Raw genomic sequence first — 21,385 nt, 5'->3', positions numbered from 1 at the left:
CATCCCCAGGGCCCCTCCCTCAAGCCTCCAGTCAGCGCTTGTTTTTGCACCATTTATTTAGTGTGACACATCTCCAATTAAACTGTGGAGGCTGCTGCATTCCCCCCATAACTACCTCTTATACCTCCCCATAGACTTTCTGTCACACTGAGAGTGTGGGTATGAGAGAGTGAAAGGGAGAGTTAGTGGGAAAGAGAGAGAGGGGCAGAGACAGAAAGAGAGAGAGAAAGAGAGAGAGATCACATCTTGCCTGCCAGCTATGATCACAATGTCATTTTCCCCTCAGTGGTTAGGAGCCTCCTCTGAAAGGTGCCCTGAATTATAATTATCAAAATATTGAACAAGATAATCATCCTCTTAAATGATGCTGCCACTTCACTACTTGCCTCACCATCTTAGTACATGCATGAAGTGATGCTTTGCTGTACGCTTTTTTTAATAACTCATTTACAAGTACACAGCCAAAGACATCTTTTGTGCACTTATTGAATTACTTAACAGAAATCCAGGCAGAATTCCTCCACTGCCTCACTTTTAGTTCTGTGTCCATCAATTTAAATTCATGAACATTTACAGGAGATCTTTCAGAGGAGGTAAGAGTCTCCTTGCCACCTCTTCATCCTCCCCCAATGGCCCCAGACACAGTCACAGGAGGAGTGACTTTGTCCGACCCCAATACCGTCTGCGAGAGCGCAGCTGAGGGCAGCAGCTGCCAGGGAGGACTGGTGGGGGAGCGCCCAAAACGCCAGCTCTGCCAAGCAAAGGGGCCGGGGGGAGCCCCAGTGGCAGCTGGGAAGGGTGGGGCGGCCAGCTGTGGAGCAGCAGGATGGTGGGGTGACTAGGAGATGCCACTAAACCTGCGCAGAGGTACACGGAAGCACATACAAATTTTATACGTAGGCACACTTAAAAAGTTCACCTCTTTTCTTAAAGCACTTCTGCTGCACTCTTTCACACACACACACGCACACACGCACACTCATCATCTGCACCAAAGCAACCCGAGCAGTCTGTGGCCCTCTTAACACCAACACCACTCTCCCATCACGTGCTTCGGCCACACATCTGGTGTACCATCTGTATCACTCCCCCCAATGTGACAGGTAGTCCCTCTCCCTCTCTGGAGGGAGCAGAAGGGGAAAGAGGGACACGGAAGGTAATTTTGGGTGTAAATGTGCTCTGGACCTCTCTGGATGCATCTGGACAAAGCAGACATGCTGCTGAGCGGTGCAGGGTCATTATCAGTTGGAAACTGATTACCAGATAGCGGATGAAGACAAAACAATTATATCAAACTGTCACATTATGACGGCACCAATAGCGCACATCTTGTTTATGTTATCGCCAGGATGAATGCTTTTTGGGTTAACTTGAATCTTGATAAAAGGTGCTATAAATAACACAAGTCAAAAATATATTAAAGATTCTTCCAATTTATTGTAATGTACAGTTATACATTGCCATGACACAAATGTGACCACTTGGATGGGGTGCAGAATGCCAAATATTAAAACAGCCATATAAACAATATCGGAGGACACTGAATTCCTCGTCTTTACGCCGCTGTACATATGGGATCAATAAAGTATGCACCATAAAACAGATATCAAGCCAGTGATATAAAACTGCACAACCAGTCTTTACTGTGAAATTAAGGAATCCATTTGAGAACATTATTTTCACATCTTATGTTACATATTTGACAGTAACAATCTTTATTATTCACACACAACACTATTTGAATGACATCAACTTAGACGTTTATTCAAAGGGAAAAGGGGATTCCAGCATTGTCAAGACTTAAAAAAAAAAAACCAAAGTACTTGTCAGAAATATTTATTATACCAAGTTTGATCTTTCCCATTCACTAATTTGCAGTCAACGGACAAGACTGAGGTGCTTGTATAAAGAAAAAAAGGCTCCAGAGAGCACTGACTTACAATTTGCAGCAGCAGCATCTGCTATGTATCACCTCTTTGGGCACTCAGGTCAAATAAAGGCCAATGATCATTATTCTGCCAGGTTATGTTGTTATTCATGATCAAAATTTCACAGACTTTTTTTTTTTTTTTTTTTTACATATACAGCTTAACACAGGATAAAGCAACTGTTTTGTGTGTGGTCAGACAAGAAGCATTTTCTAATTCTGGGTAAGATGTTCATATTTGTCCTTCAAAGATTTTCTATGCATGTCAATTCAAGATCCATTTTTACACATAGAATTTACAGTGTCCCAATCGCTTACGTAGCAGATCCAATTGAATAGTTATACAATTCAACGCAACAAAAATAAAAAAACAAAATGTGCTGGATGGGATCATTTTAAAAAAAAAACAAAAAAACATTGACACATACACTTCATGAAATAAACAACACAGCTTTAGTACTAGTTTCCAATGTCTTATACAAAGTTAGCTTGATCTAAAAAGCATAAAATATATTTTTACATCATCACATACATCGAGACACGTACCATGGCCTAGCGGGAAGTTCGTCTGGTGCATTATTTCATCTCTGAGCCCCCACACATTTCCCTACTACTGCTGGCATTATTGCTTCTTATGAACAAGGAGCTACAGGACAGAGAAACAATGCACCACAGGAGATTGAAACTGTACATGTAAGTCATCTCTGATATCCAAAATTTTTCTTAGCCCATTTCACAATCTGCAATGCTAAAGTATAAGGCAGTTCCACTTTTAAGGCATTGCTGCTTTGAGACGTACTGGACCAGAGGGTGAGTTGTGGACTTTGAGTCAAGTCAGTGTAACAGAATACATTTTTTTTAGGCGAGGATAGGAGCCCAAAGAGAGGGGGGAACGTATCTTGTATTTTCGAGTGTCTGAGGAAATCACAGAGAGCCACAACAATCATTTAAAGTCTGCTTAGCAGTTGACCAGAGGTCAAAGCTCAGACAGAGATCAGAGCAGATCTGTGTTGGGATGCTGTGACCATCTCTCATTGCTGGTAATTTCCATATTGGCCCTGTGGAGAGAAATGTGATAGACTCATGTTACTGGCCTTATTAAAAAACGCAGAGTAAAAGCTTTTATTCACAAAGCTCAATAGCAAACAAACATCTGTGGTTTCAACCATAACATAATGCAAACCATGATTTATGGCTGCATTTGCTGGTGTTGACCAGCAGGTGGCAGCATGGCCTCACAACTTGAGAGCTCTTATTTCTAACTTTACACCTCACGGTTTCAGCGACAACATGGCTGAGGACACATGATATTCCTTATCAAATAGTTCACACTTGTTTCAAGTGAGACAAATTCAGAACAGTAGTAGCTGATGCATTTCTAAACAGGGGTCGAAGTATGTTTGGCATAAACAATGGACACAAATTTTGTGAACAAGCTATGATTTGACAGTCTGATATTTAAGCATTTTAATTCAAATATATGGCTGTTATCATGAGCACAATAATCATCAAAACCAGTGTTGCAAATTGCAGAGATTAAAGACGCAGCCAAAGCTCTAAGCTTTTGGCCGTCTCACTGCAGACTAAGCATGCTGTGTTTCTGGACCTCATCACTTACAATTCGACCCCTGGTTAATAACAAAATAAAAAATAGCACAAAAAGAAAAGAAAAGGAAAAGGAGAGAGATGGAGGAAAAAATAAAGACAAAAGAGAGACAGAAGAAACATAACAAATGCAAATTAAGGCTAAGTGGTCAAACGTCTAGATTGGACGTTGAGGTCTTCACAGCAACCATTACCTTTGCTTCTTACAGAGCTAGTCAGGGGTTCAAATCCCCGGGCCTTTATTTCCTCATGTGCCCCTGAATATTCAAAGATAAAGATATCAAAGTGTAGCTGTGGTCCCCACATAAGACCACAGGAAATACAGGGCAACAAATAGATCTCCCTTTAAACACTAGAGCAGTCTCCATCAAGTTTAAGGAAGTATCCTCTTATAGCCCTCATATTTCACTGAATTGGCAAACCATATTAGCCTGGATATATAATTCAAATTAACAAGTGAAAGACAATAGTAACACATATACTCTTTTGGGAAGAACAGATTTAACCCCCCAATATGATGACAGCATGCAAAACATACTACCTTTAAATATTTACCTTTTAACTCAGTCTCACTAAAAAACATATATAGTCTGGCAACAAACATATAAAGGGACAAACTAAGACCGATGTATAAACAAGTCGCTGCGACTGTCCAGTGTCGTGGGTATACTCACCTGGTCATAGCCATAGGGGCGTTGCTGCTGGCCCTGTGGGGGTCCAGGTTGAGGAGGGCGATAGGCCCCATACTGCTGTCCCTGCCCCTGAGGATAGTTAGGATACTGTCCTGGGGCACTTTGGGAGGGACCTGGGACAGAAATTGAGAGCTCAACACAAACACTCTAAAATCAGCTGATTTTAACCTGTTTAAGGATGTTTTGTTTCTGGCTCCACTATCGTTTTACTACAGGAACGGTTTAAATATTTTGTTAACGCAGAAAAAAAAAAACAAACCTTAAAGCTATAGTTGGTAACTTTAATAGAAACAAACTTCGTCATATCTGCAGAAACTGTCACTACGCTCTCACAGATATTCTGTGAAAAAAAGCCTCTGATGGCATTTGTTAAAATTAACCATGAAAAAGAAAAACCAATCAGAGCCGAGAAGTCTCTAACGCAGTTGATGCAGATATTGGCTGCGGTCAAAATGTCCAACTGGGCAGCAAAGCTCAAATATAAATTAAGATTGTGTTCCTGAATTGCCTATTTCTTGCCTGAGATGTTTTCAAATATGTATTTTAGTGTACTGTTTAGTTGTGAAATGAAACTTAAACTTAACTGTGCACTAAAATATGTTTCTGAAACATTTGAGGTGAGAAACAGGCAATGCAGGAACAGAATCTTGATTCATATTTGATCAGCGCTGCCTAGTTTGACAGTTTAACTGCAGTTCATGAGCAGTGACCGACATGATTGAGACTCCTCAGCTCCAATTGGTTGTCTTCATTTATTGAGTGGCGACGCCATGAGAAGCTGTACAAGGAAATAATATGGAAACATTACTTTTCACAGATTCTCTCATATAGTACTGTGTGAATACAGTGACAGTTTCAGCAAATATGAAAAATTACAAACTACAGCTTTTAAAAAATGTGATATATAAAGTACAACACTGATGTAGGAGCAGTTGATAACGTTCAAACCCAACTTGATAAACGACACACACACACAAAAAAAAGGGTAGCCCCTATGCGCATTTTTTTTTCTTCAGCACAGAGCAATTTCTGGTCTTATCCCCAGTTTAGAAAGAGACGAGACAATCAAACTCAGGTTCCGACTCAAACACAAGAACCCAGCATGAAAATGGCCCAAGTTTTGCTCATTAACTATTTGTTTCCTACTTGTTACTCTGAGAACTCTAGGGAATCCCTGTTAGTTTACTATCACTAATGGGCTGCAATAAAAAAGCTGATGGATGACAAAGAGAGGACGGTGGATACGTCAGGCCCATTTGTTTAGGCTGCCTCCAAGTCTGACTCAGTAATGAATGAGTGAGTCGGGTTGGAGCCGGGCGGCGGTTCCCTAATGCAACGAGACATCAAGATTCTGCTGGTCTTCATTAGAGAGTCAGGCTTCATTAAAAAAAGAAAAAAGAGAAAAAAAAATCACTTTATCAGCCCCCGTACACTGTAGCTATCAATGCAGGTGCTGTGGAGGACCATGCAAAGCTTGACGGTGGCTAAGTCAAATGAGGCCCACGCAGCATCGTTAGGAGCTCATAATGCCTTATGCTGTTGAGCATAACCTTGTGGGGGCCTGTGAGAAAAAGCATGTGTGTGTGCCAGATGGATCTCACCTCACAGCCTCTGCCTCCTCGCTAGCTCATTACTGACGTGAGCTCTGGCTCAGACAGAGGGTGAGTGATGGAAAGTTCCAGTCAAAAAAATGGGATAAAGAAGAAAAAGATCTGCAGGAGCCTAAATACTTTGCATGTGGAACATTTTTTTAAACAGACTATGTTCTTTTTAATCAAATCCCAAAGCAACACACTCATTAAAAATACCCTTTAGTTAGAAAATGTAAATTTGGGAGTAGATTAAGAGCTCTAACTTAAGTCTCAGGGATATATGTTTTTTTCAGGTTTATTTGTAGATTAGCTTGCCTTGTCTGTCATGAGCGCCAAAGCATGGCAGTAAGTCCTGCATGAGGTCAGGTACCTGGCAGGTGACCCACAAAAAACGTGATTCATGGGTGGTTTTGTGTTTTAATTTTATTTCTCAGTTCAGTTCCGGGTTAAAAAAAAAAAAGAAGTGTGGTTGTTGGATGGTAAATACATTTTAAATAAAATAAAAATAACACTTTAATGTAATGTTTTAACGTTTCAGTCCTCTGAATGCTGACTTTGTGTGTCATCTCTGTGTTGTGTGCCAGCTGGAATATGAGGGCTGCTTTCATCAGGTGCATTACTAACAGGCATGTTAACTGTGGAAAAATGCGCTGCTAAATATTATGAGAATAAGCAAAGAATATTCATTTAAATCAGCATTTCCCAAACCTGTCCTCAAGTACCACTTGCCCTGCATTTTATAGACGTCTCCCTGCTCCAACACAGCTGATTCAAATAATCAGCTCGTTATGAACTCCTGAAGCTGCTTGATAACGAGCTGAACGTATGATTCAGCTGTGTTGGAGCAGGGAGACATCTAAAATATGCAGGGCAAGTGGTACTGAAGGAAAGGTTTAGGAAATGCTGATTTAAACTGCATTTTCTGAATTACTTTTGTGTTAAATACATATGTAATTTCACATGAATGAAATATCCCAAAATGATTATTTTGAAGTTGCTGCCTGACTGAATTATTTCAACAGCTCGTAGTTATTTTAAGATTTGCAGTGTCAGGTTGAGCCGTCATCTAGTGTTGACGGGTCAGGTTGTGGAAGTAACTGATTATATGTACGGATGTCAAGGCAGGTGCAAATTGCACGTTGCAGTTGACGTCCAGGAGTGTGTCTTAAAAATCAGAAACATGCAGCACTGGCATGGGGACTGCTGAGTGTCTTGTAATGTTTCAACAAAATTTAAGTGTTTGGCCATTTCCAGCAAAATAGAGTTCTAACTTATATATATTGTTTGATATGTATGTTTTCATATTTTTGGACACGCACAAATTGCTTAAATATTTATAAATTCAGAGAAAATGAATTGGCTTCTGCACACTAACTTCATAATGCACAAGTTCAACGAAGAAAGTGTTTGAAAAGTTGAAACCACACCTTTACATAACACACACCATTAGGTTAACAAACACTCAAGTGGCATTTGTGGTTAACCATCTACACCACTCGGAGTAGGTGGTACTATTTTGATTATCCAATAATTGTTTCATTAATTTGTCAAGAAAAAAGACTTGCTGGTATTATGCTTCTTAAATATGAGAATTTGATGCTTTTTTTTGCCATGCAAGATAATGAACTCAATAGCTTTAAATTTTTGGACTATTAGTCAGCTAAAACACATCATTTGAAGACATCACCGTGGGCTCTCGGAAATTCCAAAGGACAACTTAATTTTTTTCTGAAATTTCAGTGACAAAACAATGAATCAAGAAAATAAACAGCAGATGCATCAGTATTGAAAATAATTGTAACCATCGGCCTATCCTACATGCTAAAATGCAGGGAGTTCAAAATGTTTGGCTGGCAGTCTACACGTACATTGCCCAGTGTCTGTACCCATCAGCCAAAGCTCCTCTCCCACTCCCTCTGAACAGTGTGTCATATCAAACTAAAGCACCAGGAGAAATGCTAATGCGGTGCCAGCCACCACTATACTGATTAAATTTCTCTTCCACCAAGCTCCAATCCCCCAACCATTCATTAAGGTGCTTCTTTAATTCCTTGCTCTTGATGATGTCTTGACATGCATTTGGCACCGTTACATTTCCAAGGGGCAGTAACCACCAACTCACTCAGGAGGAATTAGTATTCAACTGTTGAAAAAACGGTAGCCAAAGAGAGCTGATAGTGCCTCCTGCAGGACAAAATATTTCAAAGAAGGAAACTCACCGTAACCCTGCTGCTGTGGTGGGTAGCCCTGCTGACCCGGGTACTGCTGCTGAGGAGGGTAGCCCTGTTGCTGGGGAGGGCCTTGCTGGTATGCTTCCTGCTGTTGGCCATACTGGGCATTACCTTCAGGGGGGCAACGGCAGGCAATGTGAGCAACATGTTGACAACTACAGCGCAACAGCAAAGCAGACGACAGTTTCTGAGCCAGCCATGTAAAAGAACATTTGTTGTTCAAAATGGCTGGATTTTATTTACTTTGAGAAAGGAAAACACTTGTGTGTGAAAGGTCAAAAGGAAAATAGTGTAGTCAGTAGAGAAAAAAATAATAAAACAAACGACAAATAAGTAAATGTTAATCGGACAAAGAAAGAAAAGGAGTTGAATCTCTGATCTTTAAGTATGTCTTCTAATGGAATAATATCACCCATAGCACACCAACATGGAGAAAAATTTATACCATGTGTTATACTAATGCAGCGGTAGCATATTTCTGTTTTTGAGTCACTAGTGCTACTATTCTGCAATCAGGGTGCACAAAATCTGCATATCTACTAGGGCTGCCCCTTGAAAGTCGGGGATTCGCATCATAAGTCGGAGACCCCTCAGTCGACTGAAATTGCTTCAAATCAAGCAATCTTTCTTTTTTTTCAGCTTGTCAGTGTACTGTGCAGTGTAGTTCTAAGGGATGTTTTGGTCCCCTGATTTTGCTGCGGAGTGAGTTTTCGTGACTCTTTGATAGGGAGCTGTGGACGTGCTGCAGCATCAGAGAAAGAAGGCTCTGAGATAACATTATTTTATCCCTTACACTTAGAACTGTTAAATTTACAGCCCATGACAACTTAATATTATAGTCTTTGGCTTTTGCTTGATGTCTTGTGTTACAAAAAATATTGTTGCACATTGCCGATCCACCGTTAAGACTGTTAGCATGTTTACTATATTACATGAATGCCGCTGTCGCATTGAACGTCCCGCTGAGCACTGTTCAAACTTAATATCATTGAATATTAGTACTTAATGGCCAAATCTATTGATTGACATAATTCTGAGTCGGGTACAGCCCTAAAATCTACAAAGAATGGCAGTGCGTTTCACTTGGTAGTGGAGACTGGCAATACTCCAAACATGCAAACAAGTAGCATGCTGTGGAGTTATAAATAATCACGTGGCATTTCTGGCATTATTAATCTTAATGATTAATATTTTACTTTAAGACAACTTTTGCCATTAAAACACACACAAGACTCTGTCCCTGACTTTTCATTCAACAGGTGGAGCAGCAGCCACAATCAGGGGTGATGGCATCACAAGACTGGGAAGGTGCTAACTTATCCTTGGACTTCAGCATCTTTTTGAATAGGGGCATGTGGGTGTTTCCTTAAAATTAAAGGCCTTATTTTTTCTTTGATAGAGCCCAAACTCACTCAAATTTCCCAGAAAATAATGAAGAAACTGAAATACTGGCTTTGTCACAGTCTCTTTGCATCATTTGTGTTTTAACACAACTCCTGGGCTCATTTTGTTTTGTTGATTTTCTCCAAGTGACTGGAGGGTTCTCCTACCTTCTGAGGCTCCCTGTCCTGCGTGACTGTACTGGTCCCCATAGTAGTCTTCCTGCCCTGGGTACTGCTGAGGGGGTCCTACATACACATACACACAACATACACACAAGTAGATTCAAGGTGTTGTTGGATCAGTTGTGTGAGGGGAAGAGTGGAGAGGATGGATTCCTTGCCGCTAGTTTCTGGTTAGAAAGCTTTCTTTTGGTCGCTTGACTAACTTGATCACTGGAGGCTTTAGGTTACATGTTTAGTCATCAAGATGTCTGTGAGCTACAGATGTGGAAATAGAGGAAATTGAGAAGAACAAGAAATGCAGGAGGGTGGGTTAGGGAAAGGAAAGACCAACACTCACGACTTGCACACTTAACAGACACACTCTGAGGGGTATACCTTGCTGTGGGGGTCTGTAGGGCGGCATCGGCCTCTGCCCCATGACATGGTTCCCTTGGTTGACCTGACCCATCATACCCATTGGGTTTTGTTGTCCTTGGTAGTGCTGCCCACCACCACCAGGAGGCATGTTATACTGCTGAGAGGGAGGCTGCTGGTGCATCATGGGGCCTGTAGTACGCCAACAAGGAGTTAAAGAAGAATTTCACAGATACAAAGACAATGCAGTAGAAAGATGCAAATAGTTTTAAAATTGGTGCTACATGACCATTGGAAAAAGAGTAAAAGGACTGTGGCATTGGCTTTTGCTTAAAAGGAAGAAAACCTACAATTACCAGAATGCATTGCACCGTAGCAGATCCAAAAACACTCCTGCTGATGGATGAAGTATTGCTAGCTTGTTTTTTCGATACAATGGCAACTGTGCGGATATTGTGTTACAGTTAAATGGTAATCTAAGTCATGTTTTTGGAAACATTTGGGGTAAGAAATGTGCAACAGAATCTTTATTTATATCTGATCAGAGCTGCGTAGTTAAATTGTATGATTTCCAGGTTCTGGCCTTTGTTTTCACTTTGCAGGAAGCAGTATGGCACCCACCATTACAGCTAAACGGGGCATTAAAATATGTTTCTGAAAACATTTTAGGCTAGAGTGTGGCAAAGTAGTAATGTAATCATGATTTACATTTGATCAGCACTGCGTAGTTTGACAGGATTTCGGTCTACGTTTGAAAGACAGAGAGAAGGGCGGGTGTGTCTCTTTATCAGCTGTATATTCTTTGTGTCTGTAGGGGTGGCGGCATGGATGGCAGACACTACGTAAATGCAGACGTACGGCCTGTGGTTCGAGCAACAGCCCCAAGGACAGAAATTGTGCCATTTGCTGGAGTTTCATCCACGGGGAGGAGGGATATCTAGGCACTGGTTAGATGTAGGGAAGTTTATCACAGTTCATCTACTCATACCGCCCACTTTGTTTTAATAAAAAACTGGTTGAAAATTGACAAAGTCTCCCTTTAACTCTCATGAGGTAGAAAAGAACATACAAGCAGCACGCAGCTTATCAAACACAGGTGAAGGATGTGCAGCAAGCACCACTAAGAAAAGTGATAAGTGTAAATCACTAAAACCAGGTTAAAACTAACAAAATAGTTGTTTTACCTTGGTTGGGCTGCATGTTCATGTTTGGCCGAGGCCCATAGTTTCCCATGGGCTGGCCCTGGGTCATGTTCATTTGGCTCTGAGCTGGTATGCCCTGGGAAGATGGGACAGTGTGATTGTAACCACCCATCGAGCCATGGCTGCTGGGGGGCATATTCATAGAGCCACTGGGCATGTTTGGGGGCTGGTTGGGGCCTGGACCAGGACCTTGCATGGGCATGTGATTAGGCCCTGGAAAACAACAGCAGACATGATTCATGACTCCCTTTGAAAAAACATATAAATATTTAAAACACATACTTCTGTGCAATTTCCATCACATTTTGATATGTGCACCCACTGTGCTGCTCTATGAACAACTGTAATCTAAGGCTGTGTTTCTATATAACAAAAAAGGCATGTGAAAAATATAATAAATTAAGGATTTACCAGTTGTCACTGGTGACCAAGCCAGCACAATGTATATAACATATCACATTAACAGTGAGGCCGAGCTGGCATATAATACCATTATAGAGTCATGAATATAAATGTAAATTCCTTGTAGTGAGCTTTCAATTGAAATCCAGGGACAGCACACCCAAAATCAAAAAATATTCTTTTTCTCTTACCAGTAGTGCTCTTTATCAGTCTAGAGATATCAGCGGTAGAGATGTCTGCCTTCTGTCCAATATTCCGCAACTATTATTGCTGATATCTGCTCATATTGAGCACAGGCCCCTGGATTGAATCAAATCTAAATAGTATCGTAGCAGAATTTGTGATATTAGCAAATATTATATCATTATCAAAAAAAATTTCTTTGAAAAGAAAAAAAGTTGTATTATGCAACTTTATTTACACCCCTATGAGCTGGCAGAAGATGCTCACTTTATTCTGCACAGTGTTACAGTCAGTAGAAAGAAAATAGTTTCTAAATTAAACTGTTCACAAATAGGTCTGTAGACAATCTTACGTAACCGCGTCACGATTTCTGGAAAGAGACATCACTGTCGAGTTTTTTAAATGTGTTTTTCCAGCGCTTTGAGCACCACAAGCTGAGTGCCCTCTAGTTTCTATATATTCTAGAGAAGGACAAAATTTCTACATCAGATACCTCTAGCACGGTGCAGTTCACACCAAAATAATCTAGACTGATAAACTGTGCTAAAAATAAGACAAAAATATGTATTTTGGATTTTGGAGTGAACCGTCCCTCTAAGGGAAAACAAACATGCCAGTGGAGAAGCAACTCTTCATTTGATACATTTTTTGCTTTCAAATATTGCATCCTCGACTTTTGCTAGAATAGTGCGGAGCAGCAATCTCTGCCATTAAAAAAACAACAACAAAAAAAACGTAAGCCATGTTTTTTAAGAACATAATTAAAAACATAAATTTGCAAGCAAAAACCAAGCATAACATGATACTTAAAGAGGAGAGGATAACCATGATCAAACGAAGAACAAGTTCAAGACCACCAGCGCTGGCAAACGGGTGACATCATCCTTCAGCAGAGCGACCTCCCTCACAGTTCTGTGGTGTTGCTAGGCAACCCAAGTGAGACAGGGACTGAGGGAGAAGAAGGGGAAAGAAAAAAGAGAGAAAGACGAGGGAGGAGGGAAGTTGAGGGGGGTCACTTACCAGGCATCTGTCCATTCATCTGGTTCTGCATGTGCGGGGCTGGAGGGCCACCGCTGACCATACCCTCAGAGGGCATGTTGTGACCGTGAGGAGGCTGAGGGGGGGGTCCACTTTGGTTCATCCCACCAGGGCCCATGGGCATGTTTTGAGTGGGCGGCTGCAGGCGCACAACACAAACACAAAAACACACATCAGTTGGCTAGAAACACATCTGAGCCGGAGCCATTCAAAGGAGAAAACTCAACAAAAAAGCAGATAAAAGCCAAACTCTCTTTGCAAATATCATGATCGAGTACAACTGTGATGCACCGTAGCCAATTAATAGTGACACAATATTTTTAAATGGTAAAATAAATAGTCATGCAGTACAATATGTAGTCACATATTCACTGACTAGACTGCACTAAATGGTTATAGCCAGAGATCATCAATGATTAAAAAGTTGTTGAAGAAAATGCAGAGAGCCTATAGGCGCAAAGATGTAACAAATTCAACACATACTATTATTACTTAATTACAGGTAACTTCAATCTGATCCACTTCAGCTTTACAAGTGATATGATAAAGTGATACGCCAAAAAACAATGGGCTTCTAAGCAAACCCAAAAAACGTACCTTTTGCAAACGTAGGCGCAAAGAACAAGTTCATACTGGTGGTGCATCCATAAATAAAATCTACAATATGCCAATATGTAACACTGATACTTTGGGGAGTACTCAAGTTTATTTGTATTGAAAAACCATAAACTTGGGGGACTTCTAAAAGACGGATTTACAAAAAAGAATGATCACAATGGTGCAGCAGAAACCAATATATCCAGCAGTTAAACCCATAAGTGGGTCAAACTCCAAAAATGCTGGATTCTACATATGGCATTGCACCTTGACACTGGTGGCATTATATTTAAGATGTTGATAAGCTCCCTTAAGAACCACATAAGATATTAGAAAACAATTTTTAAAGGCTGAGTAACTGCAACAAGCAAACTGATATCCATGAGTGCAACCAGACATGATTAACCTGTTTATATGGCTTTTCCACGGTACGATCATATATGGTGTTTGCATGTGCACAGATAAAGTGTGTTACTTATACTCCCCATATATACATCCCTGTTTCTTTCAGAGTACTCCAGCTAGCATATTCAGGTTTCTCAAAAAGGGAATATAGTGTTTACATGCTCAAACACATAAATAGGATACTCCAGAAACCTGATCACGAATGGCTTCTGTCCATGTAAACACACTTTCAAACTGTCACTGGCAGAGCTCCCTTTGACACAAGAATTAAAATGCATTTGACATCATTAAACGAAAAAAGTCAGTAAGCACATTATACATTTGCTATTAAACTATAATATTTAGCATATTACTTAGGGTGGGAAATTACACAAAAACACATCAGACAGTATAACAGTGTAACACGACATGCTGCATCTTATTTGATTTTTTTTAGTTTATGGTTTTATCTAATTATTTTAAGCACTTAATTTTTACTATAAACTTGACTTTAGCTGTGTTTTTATGCTGAATTGCATGCAAAGCACTTTGCCCTTATTGTTAAGCACTTCATGCTTCATTTCGTGTATGAAAGGTGCTATATATAAATAGTTTATTATTACAGTTTCTTAGTCTTCCTTTTGTCCCTTGAGTATTGACTTATTTGACCCAATACCCGAGTGACTTGTATTGGACAAGAGCAAAAAAGAAGAGTTCAACATTATCTTAGGATGCATAGAGGTCACACTCATTATTACAATTCACACTCTCAAAACAATCAGCAAGGACCAATACTCACAGCTGGGAGGAGAGACTGCATGTTTTGATTGGAGTCTGCTATCGTTGCCAGGTACACTAAATTTCTGTGCAGCATCTGTTGATACCTGAGCAGGTGGAGAGTCATCAATGCAGGTTTTGATTTAATGTGAGCTTACAATGATACAAACACGCAACCAAAAAGCGAATTTTCATAACTTACTGTGAACATTCTGCTGTTTTGCCTTTACTCTGGAAGTCCATTATACACTGGATCAGCTGGTTGTTTTCGTCAAGCAACTGCAACAGCAAATGCAGAGATTTATATTACGTGTTTATGTTGTGTATGATAGCACAAAATGTACCATTTGAGACACGGGGTGATTTTGTGTGGCTGGCAATTTGCTTTCTGGTGGTTAATCAGTCGAAATTTGAAAACAACGGGAAGGATGGGGGCGTTTTTTTTAAATATGAGTGTGCGTTTCTAGCTAACAAAAGACGCGTCCTGCTAGCTAGCTTTTCCCAGCTAACAAAACGGCAGGCCCCCATTCATTTCAAATACAATTATACGGTGAATCGACAAAACACCCATCGTCTACACGTGGCGTCGTGACTCCGGAGAGGTTCATATTCACCGCGCTTTGACCCTGAAAAAATGTTCCCGATCTATACAGTTGGACTTGGATGGGCACTGCTACATAGATTAGCTTCACAGCTAGCACCGTATGATAGCACTGCCTCCATTCTGAGACGCGCTAAAAAGATGAATTACCTTTTGTATTCCAGCGGGTGTTATATCACCTTTCCCACGCTGCCTGTGAGGTGCAAACGCCACCGACATGGTGATTCTCTAAGAAATTAAAGTGAACTAGAGCATAAAAGTCAAAAGTAGCTAACACACTTAACAAATCGGTACAACTCGGATCAAACAGTTCAGAATAGGATGCAATTTCGTAATGCAGCGGTCCGTTTCGGGGGGTGTACAGCACATTTGAAAACATAGCCGATGATTATTTTATATTTTGACGACACGGGGATACGTGGTTTTTACATTAATTCCACGTTATTTATACTATTTTGAAACATTTATTAATATACTTGAAAACACCCATAAATTGGCTTTATTTCATTACATTTTTACCTATTTTCCGTACAGTGGACCAGTCCAGATGTAGTCCAAAAGGCCATGGGAAATGGACTGCTCAACAAAAAGGGGAAACACCGTCGGAGCTTTAATTTTATTTCTATTAAATTTTAATAATAGTTCTGGCAGTTTCAGGGAATACGATCTGATATCGATGTCTATTAGTCCTAATTTTATTTTATATATGTTTAAGTTGTCCTATAATATACTCTCATTACACATTACCGAACCATAGTTAAATAATACAAAACAAGTACATGAAACTTAGCATTTTTTATATTGTAACTTTTAAATGAAATATAATTGTTTCTCAGGGCAAATCAAAATGGTGAGTAACGCTATTTTAATGAAATTTTTATTACAAGTTTCCTCCGGCGAACTCTAGTTTTGGTATCGCCCAGTTCAAGGGTCACGCGCAGGCGCTGTTTTGAACACACGGCAGCTTCACAGTTCGCTAACTAGCTGAATCATTTGGTGGCAGTCTCCTATTTTTCCTGTGACTTTACGTGTCTTGCAGTGCAATGGCGGCAAGATACGACAGAGCTATCACCGTCTTTTCTCCCGATGGCCATCTATTCCAAGTGGAATATGCACAAGAAGCTGTAAAGAAAGGCTCCACAGCGGTAAGTCATGAAATGAAACTAATGCTTAAGCTAACGTTAGCACACTACAGTTAGCCAACAAGCTAGGTTAGCGGCTAGCAACTACTTTTATCACTCATGTATTTCGCTTAGTTTTGTTGTTGTTTAGCACAATCTGTTGCACTCATATATTGTGATATTAAACAACCTGGTTGGGCCTCTAATCTGTAACTTTCACTTGTAATTTAATAGTTAACTAAAATGAAGAGAAAATCACTAGCAAGCATTTTGTCGCTGTGTCACTCTGACAATAGTTTCAGTTTCACTGTGATCATGTCAACTAGTGCTAGTAACGTTACACAGAATAATATTTAAGACTTAGGCTGTCAGCTAAATTGAATCTGTTAAGCTAATTGCGTAAACATTAAAATGTAAGCAAATACGGTAGGTCTGTTGGCTCTACCTAACTCTAAATTGGACTCACTATCGTTAAACCACTTAGCCTGCAGCTTCCTTCATTAAAGATATGTCCTGTAGAAGTTAGGGTAAATAAGTAGCTTGCAGTTAAAGTTCAAGAAGGATTACCTTAAAATTTCAAACTCCTAAAGGTTATTTAACTTGTTACATGTAAAAAAGGAATTGTTTTGGAGTAATCCCATGAATGTAATGCAATTTCTTATTAAATAAACTTAGCTATAAAACTGATCAAACAGTAATATGTGTGTTAATGAGCATCTAAACTGTCAAAATACCTTATTTTGTAACCTTAAACCTGAAGCATGCCATGGTCTGGCATAATTACATTTTTTTAGATTGATACATTTCTCAAAATAAAGATATAATTTCCACACACCTCTCTTCAGGGCACAGTACTGTGGTCCTTTTCTGCTCAACTGATGGGCCTGAATATGGTGTTGTTGAGTTGAGTTGTGTTGATGTTGCTGATTGGTTACTTTCCATTAAGATCTCTTAATCTCTTTCATAAACTTAAAGGTGTCACTGCACTGCGATTGTTATTGATTTCACATACCAACAAGGGAAGAACAACAGACGTTTAAACAGAGACCAGTAGACTAGTCTGTCACTGTGCAGTGTGCATTATAAACACTGAACACTAATCTACAGAACATTTACATTTCCCAGGAGGGCCAAATCCCATCAGCAGTTGGGTTTTTAAACAAGTTGGGATTTTAATTAAGTTTCCTCAAGTTGTTTTGGACTCTGAACGCTTTGTCTCACTGCAGTTCATATCATGGTGACATCTGTTGTATGTACTTATGTCTATTTATTGTAATATTATATTCTTAGCCTTTGGGGACATTAAATACTTAATAATCTACATGACAACAACTCACCAAATAAGAGTTAACAAATAACACTGAATTGGAAACGATATTCAAAGTGGGAAAAAGAAATCTTAGTGCTCATCCTCAATTCCATCCCTTAAGTTTTTGTTTTTTGTTAGGAGTCCCTGGGATTGAAATGCTTTCCACTGCTCCGAAATGTATTACATGATTTCTTTCTCCACAGGTGGGAATCAGGGGGAAAGACATTGTTGTCCTCGGTGTTGAGAAGAAATCTGTGGCAAAATTGCAGGAGGAAAGGACTGTCCGCAAGATATGTGCCCTGGACGAGCACGTCTGTATGGCATTTGCAGGTACCTGGAATAGCAAAACACTTTTCAATATCTAAATAATACAGTCATTAGGTGATATGGCATGATGGAAAAAGATCACTTTTTACAAACAATACATTGCACACTACACCATGTCTGTACCATAAATTAAGTTTTTGTCACTTAAATTTTTTGTTGTTTTTCACCTGTATGTCACACAGCCATTTAACCTCTTTTTAAAATGTTTGTTAGGTCTGACCGCAGATGCCCGTATCGTGATAAACAGAGCTCGGGTTGAGTGCCAGAGCCACAGGCTAACTGTTGAGGACCCAGTCACAGTGGAATACATCACACGCTACATTGCTACACTGAAACAGGTAATTAACCTTCTTATCATACATTTATTGTTTACCATTGTTTTGAAAGACATTTGTAAGATTTCACAATCAGTGGGCAAAAATATAAAGTTGTGTATGATTTCAGTTTTGCACTCTAAGAACAGGTCACAAAAAGAAATGCCGTTTTTTAACTGAATATTTGTAAGAATGACTGTGTATCTTCATATATTTGTAGCGTTACACTCAAAGCAATGGGCGAAGGCCATTTGGCATCTCTGCTTTAATTGTTGGCTTTGACTACGATGGGACCCCCAGGCTGTATCAAACAGACCCGTCAGGAACCTATCATGCCTGGAAGGTCAGTGAAATGCTCTTTGTTCATTACTTATTTTCCTGTTACACTTGTACAACAAGTACCCTGTCTGTATGGAATTGATTAGTAATTGATTTTTTTGTCTTACTCTCGGAAAAAAAAAAACAGGCAAATGCAATCGGCCGTAGCGCAAAAACTGTGAGGGAGTTCCTGGAGAAGAATTACACAGATGAAGCCATCGCTGGGGACAATGAGGCAATCAAGTTGGCTATCAAAGCTTTGCTCGAGGTAAGGTCAAATTTAGTCTTTGCTTTGACCTATTTGAATTTGCACACCGTCATTCATCAGCTACATATGTTGGAACTGAATAATGACAAAACTGCTTAACAATGTTATTACTCCACTGCCATACAAAAGTCTTTTTACATATAGTGTGCTGTGAATACTGCCACATGAGGAAGAATTAGCTGGATAAATTGTCACGTCAGATGAAAGACATGAATTTGATACAGTTCCAGCTGCTGCCAGATGTAAACCAGTGACCTGCCAAAATGTTGCCTTTTGTGTTCATTGTAACATTCAGTGATATTCTTTATAAAATGGCTCTTTAAAGGAATACGTCACCCCGAACACGACAATTTGCACATAAATTACACACAGAGAATTCTGTTAAATTTGTGAAGAAAACATTTGCTTTTATTGTATTCCTCTGGGGAGCGAAGAATCCAAAAACAGAGAACATTCTTGATGAATTAAAGTTAAAGGTCAACTATATCAAAACATGCATTGACAAAGTCTTGCACAACTCATGCAGTATAATCCAAGTCTAAGTTATCCAGTCATTTGCTCAGCACTGCCCAAACACACATTGTCACTAAAACCTTAGTATTGAATTATGATCTGAAAGCGAAACTTTTTTATGCTCACTTCAAAGTTAGAATCCGTTGACAAAAACAGTTATTTTTCTTTGCTTAACATTAGAGCTGCTGGTCCACCATTGCCTTTATTAGTAAGTGGTTTGTGTTTTTTTGTGACTTTGGTTAATCAGAACTAACCCTCTAAAATACAAAAGCCACACAACAACAAATGTGGACCCCATGATTAAAATTGATCAAAAACGTTACCTGTTTTTGGATTCTTCATTCACCGGAGTCATGTGAGGAAAAGTTTTGGGTGAGTAGTTGATATAAAAATGGTTATTTGTGGGGTGAAGTATTCTATTAAACTGTTAATCAGCTGTTAAAACAAATAATTACTGAACTAGTCACATTAGTCAACAACTGTTGCTGTATTTAATTGCATTGAAATATCCTCAAAACTTTGTCTTTTTCAACCTCTCAACATGAACCTGAGTCAAAGACTGCAGTAGTTAACATATGTTGATCTGCTCAGATTTGTCACGTTACGTCTTTGCTTTGTCACAGGTTGTCCAGTCAGGAGGAAAGAACATTGAACTCGCTGTTATCAGACGGAATCAGCCATTGAAGGTGAATTGCTGCAAAATGCTTATTTTTCTTCTGTTTTATAATCTGTATTTTGAGTCGTTTTCTAACCATTTTTTTATTTATTTAATTGCTAATAATTGCTGTTCTTGGCTGTTTGCAGATTTTGGAATCCAAGGAAATCGAGACCCTGGTGGCTGAGATCGAGAAAGAAAAAGAGGAAGAGGCAGAGAAGAAGAAGCAGAAAAAATCCACTTGAATCTGTTAACTACGAGTTTTTCTTTATTGCACTTGGATGACAATAGCATATTTGGGTTGAACAATATTAGTGCGTTTTAGAAGGTCTCCTTCTCTCATTCATGTCATTGTAAAGATCTAAATCACAACTTAAGATCTGTTGATGTTTAAATGTTATTGCACCTGTTTCTGAGTAATACTGTACCATTTGCAGAGAATATCAAGTTCCTACACTTCCAGTTATTGAGTCGACTGATACTAAAAAGCACATACGCAGATCTCAAGTTAGGGTTTAGATCTTAAACAGGATGTTTTTATATCACACAGCAAACAGATGGTAATGACTCTCAAATGTTGAAATAAACCAGCTTGTAACATTCAGAAACTAAATGCTCAATAAAGCTGACTTGTTTGTAACATGTTTTTTTTTACGTTATTTATTGTATCAAACAGTCTGTTATGCCAAATGGTTTTACTAAATAGTGTCTACATATAAGTTTAGAGTAATCTTGACTTGTGGTGCACTGACCGGTTTCTAAAACAAGAGAGTCAAGGGACTTAAAAAAACGACAGAAGAATTGTTCCTACCTTTTTTTTCTCTTTATTGATTATCCTACTGCAAAGCAAGTACTGCGATAAAGATAACTACAGTTTAAAACACCACTAGCGGCAGTATACTGTGTGGCTGTAAAGTGCAATGGTTTTCATTTATCAGCATTCTGTCACACAGACCTAGAAATGGAAAAAAAGGTAGCTCAGATTGCTTTATAAAGTGCTCACCTCTCCCTCAGTCATTTAAAACAAATTAGTGATGAGCGAATGAAGTGTCTAATGGTGGCCCAACGAGACCCCCTTTTGCCTCTCCTTTTTTATTTCACCCTAAATTCGCTTATCAAGCAACCGCTGCTCTGAATTCTCAACGACACAATTATGGCCGGCGGTGTGGTAGGGCTGCTTAATGGGATCCTGGCCTCAGACCCCAGTGGGAACTTTCAGTGACTTTAATCTGGAGCCCTTTGAAAAGTTGTACCGTGCTGTGCTGAAGAGCCCCGGGGGTTCCCTCTGACTCTCACCAAAGACATAATGGTGAATGGTAAAGTCCTTCATTTAGAGTCATCTCCCCAAGCCAGGATTTCCTGAGTTGGTGCCCTGGCTGCCTTGACTAGAGCAATTGCACTTTGTCTGCA

General features: G+C 39.6%; 2 protein-coding genes across 4 annotated transcripts; one reads left to right on the top strand and one right to left on the bottom strand.

The window, feature by feature from the left end:
* Positions 1–1,417: 1,417 nt before the first annotated feature.
* Positions 1,418–15,466, bottom strand: ss18 (SS18 subunit of BAF chromatin remodeling complex). Of its 3 annotated transcripts, XM_042497573.1 has the most exons (11): positions 15,301–15,466; positions 14,752–14,828; positions 14,572–14,656; positions 12,774–12,930; positions 11,151–11,381; positions 9,988–10,158; positions 9,598–9,675; positions 8,036–8,158; positions 4,207–4,337; positions 3,727–3,789; positions 1,418–2,985 (listed from the first exon to the last, which is right to left on the bottom strand). In XM_042497573.1, exons 1-10 carry the CDS (start codon positions 15,367–15,369, stop codon positions 3,772–3,774), a joined length of 1,140 nt encoding a protein of 379 aa, XP_042353507.1. In that variant the 5' UTR covers positions 15,370–15,466; the 3' UTR covers positions 1,418–2,985; positions 3,727–3,771. The 3 variants fall into 3 exon arrangements, with proteins under 3 accessions (XP_042353507.1, XP_042353506.1, XP_042353508.1); XM_042497572.1 differs by lacking the exon at positions 3,727–3,789; XM_042497574.1 differs by lacking the exons at positions 3,727–3,789; positions 9,598–9,675.
* Positions 15,467–16,092: 626 nt separating this feature from the next.
* psma8 (proteasome 20S subunit alpha 8) lies at positions 16,093–20,615 on the top strand. Its single transcript, XM_042497620.1, has 7 exons — positions 16,093–16,295; positions 17,784–17,910; positions 18,121–18,245; positions 18,442–18,564; positions 18,688–18,807; positions 19,944–20,006; positions 20,125–20,615. Exons 1-7 carry the CDS (start codon positions 16,194–16,196, stop codon positions 20,218–20,220), a joined length of 756 nt encoding a protein of 251 aa, XP_042353554.1. The 5' UTR covers positions 16,093–16,193; the 3' UTR covers positions 20,221–20,615.
* The last annotated feature ends 770 nt before the right edge of the window (positions 20,616–21,385 follow it).

This window comes from Plectropomus leopardus, chromosome 12 (genome assembly GCF_008729295.1).
Source record: "Plectropomus leopardus isolate mb chromosome 12, YSFRI_Pleo_2.0, whole genome shotgun sequence".
Lineage (NCBI taxonomy): Eukaryota > Metazoa > Chordata > Actinopteri > Perciformes > Serranidae > Plectropomus > Plectropomus leopardus.
This window is presented reverse-complemented; position numbering and strand designations above follow the sequence as displayed.

Bases quoted from the DNA above. Each gene is read 5' to 3' on its own strand.
- ss18 (XM_042497572.1), bottom strand. From the start codon at position 15,369: ATGTCGGTGGCGTTTGCACCTCACAGGCAGCGTGGGAAAGGTGATATA. The intron at 14,829-15,300 runs GTAATTCATCTT...TTGCTGTTGCAG, and splicing joins CACCCGCTGGAATACAAAAG to TTGCTTGACGAAAACAACCA. The intron at 8,159-9,597 runs GTAGGAGAACCC...GCCCCCCTGAAG, and splicing joins AGGACAGGGAGCCTCAGAAG to GTAATGCCCAGTATGGCCAA.
- psma8 (XM_042497620.1), top strand. From the start codon at position 16,194: ATGGCGGCAAGATACGACAGAGCTATCACCGTCTTTTCTCCCGATGGC. The intron at 17,911-18,120 runs GTACCTGGAATA...AATGTTTGTTAG, and splicing joins CGTCTGTATGGCATTTGCAG to GTCTGACCGCAGATGCCCGT. The intron at 18,565-18,687 runs GTCAGTGAAATG...AAAAAAAAACAG, and splicing joins GAACCTATCATGCCTGGAAG to GCAAATGCAATCGGCCGTAG.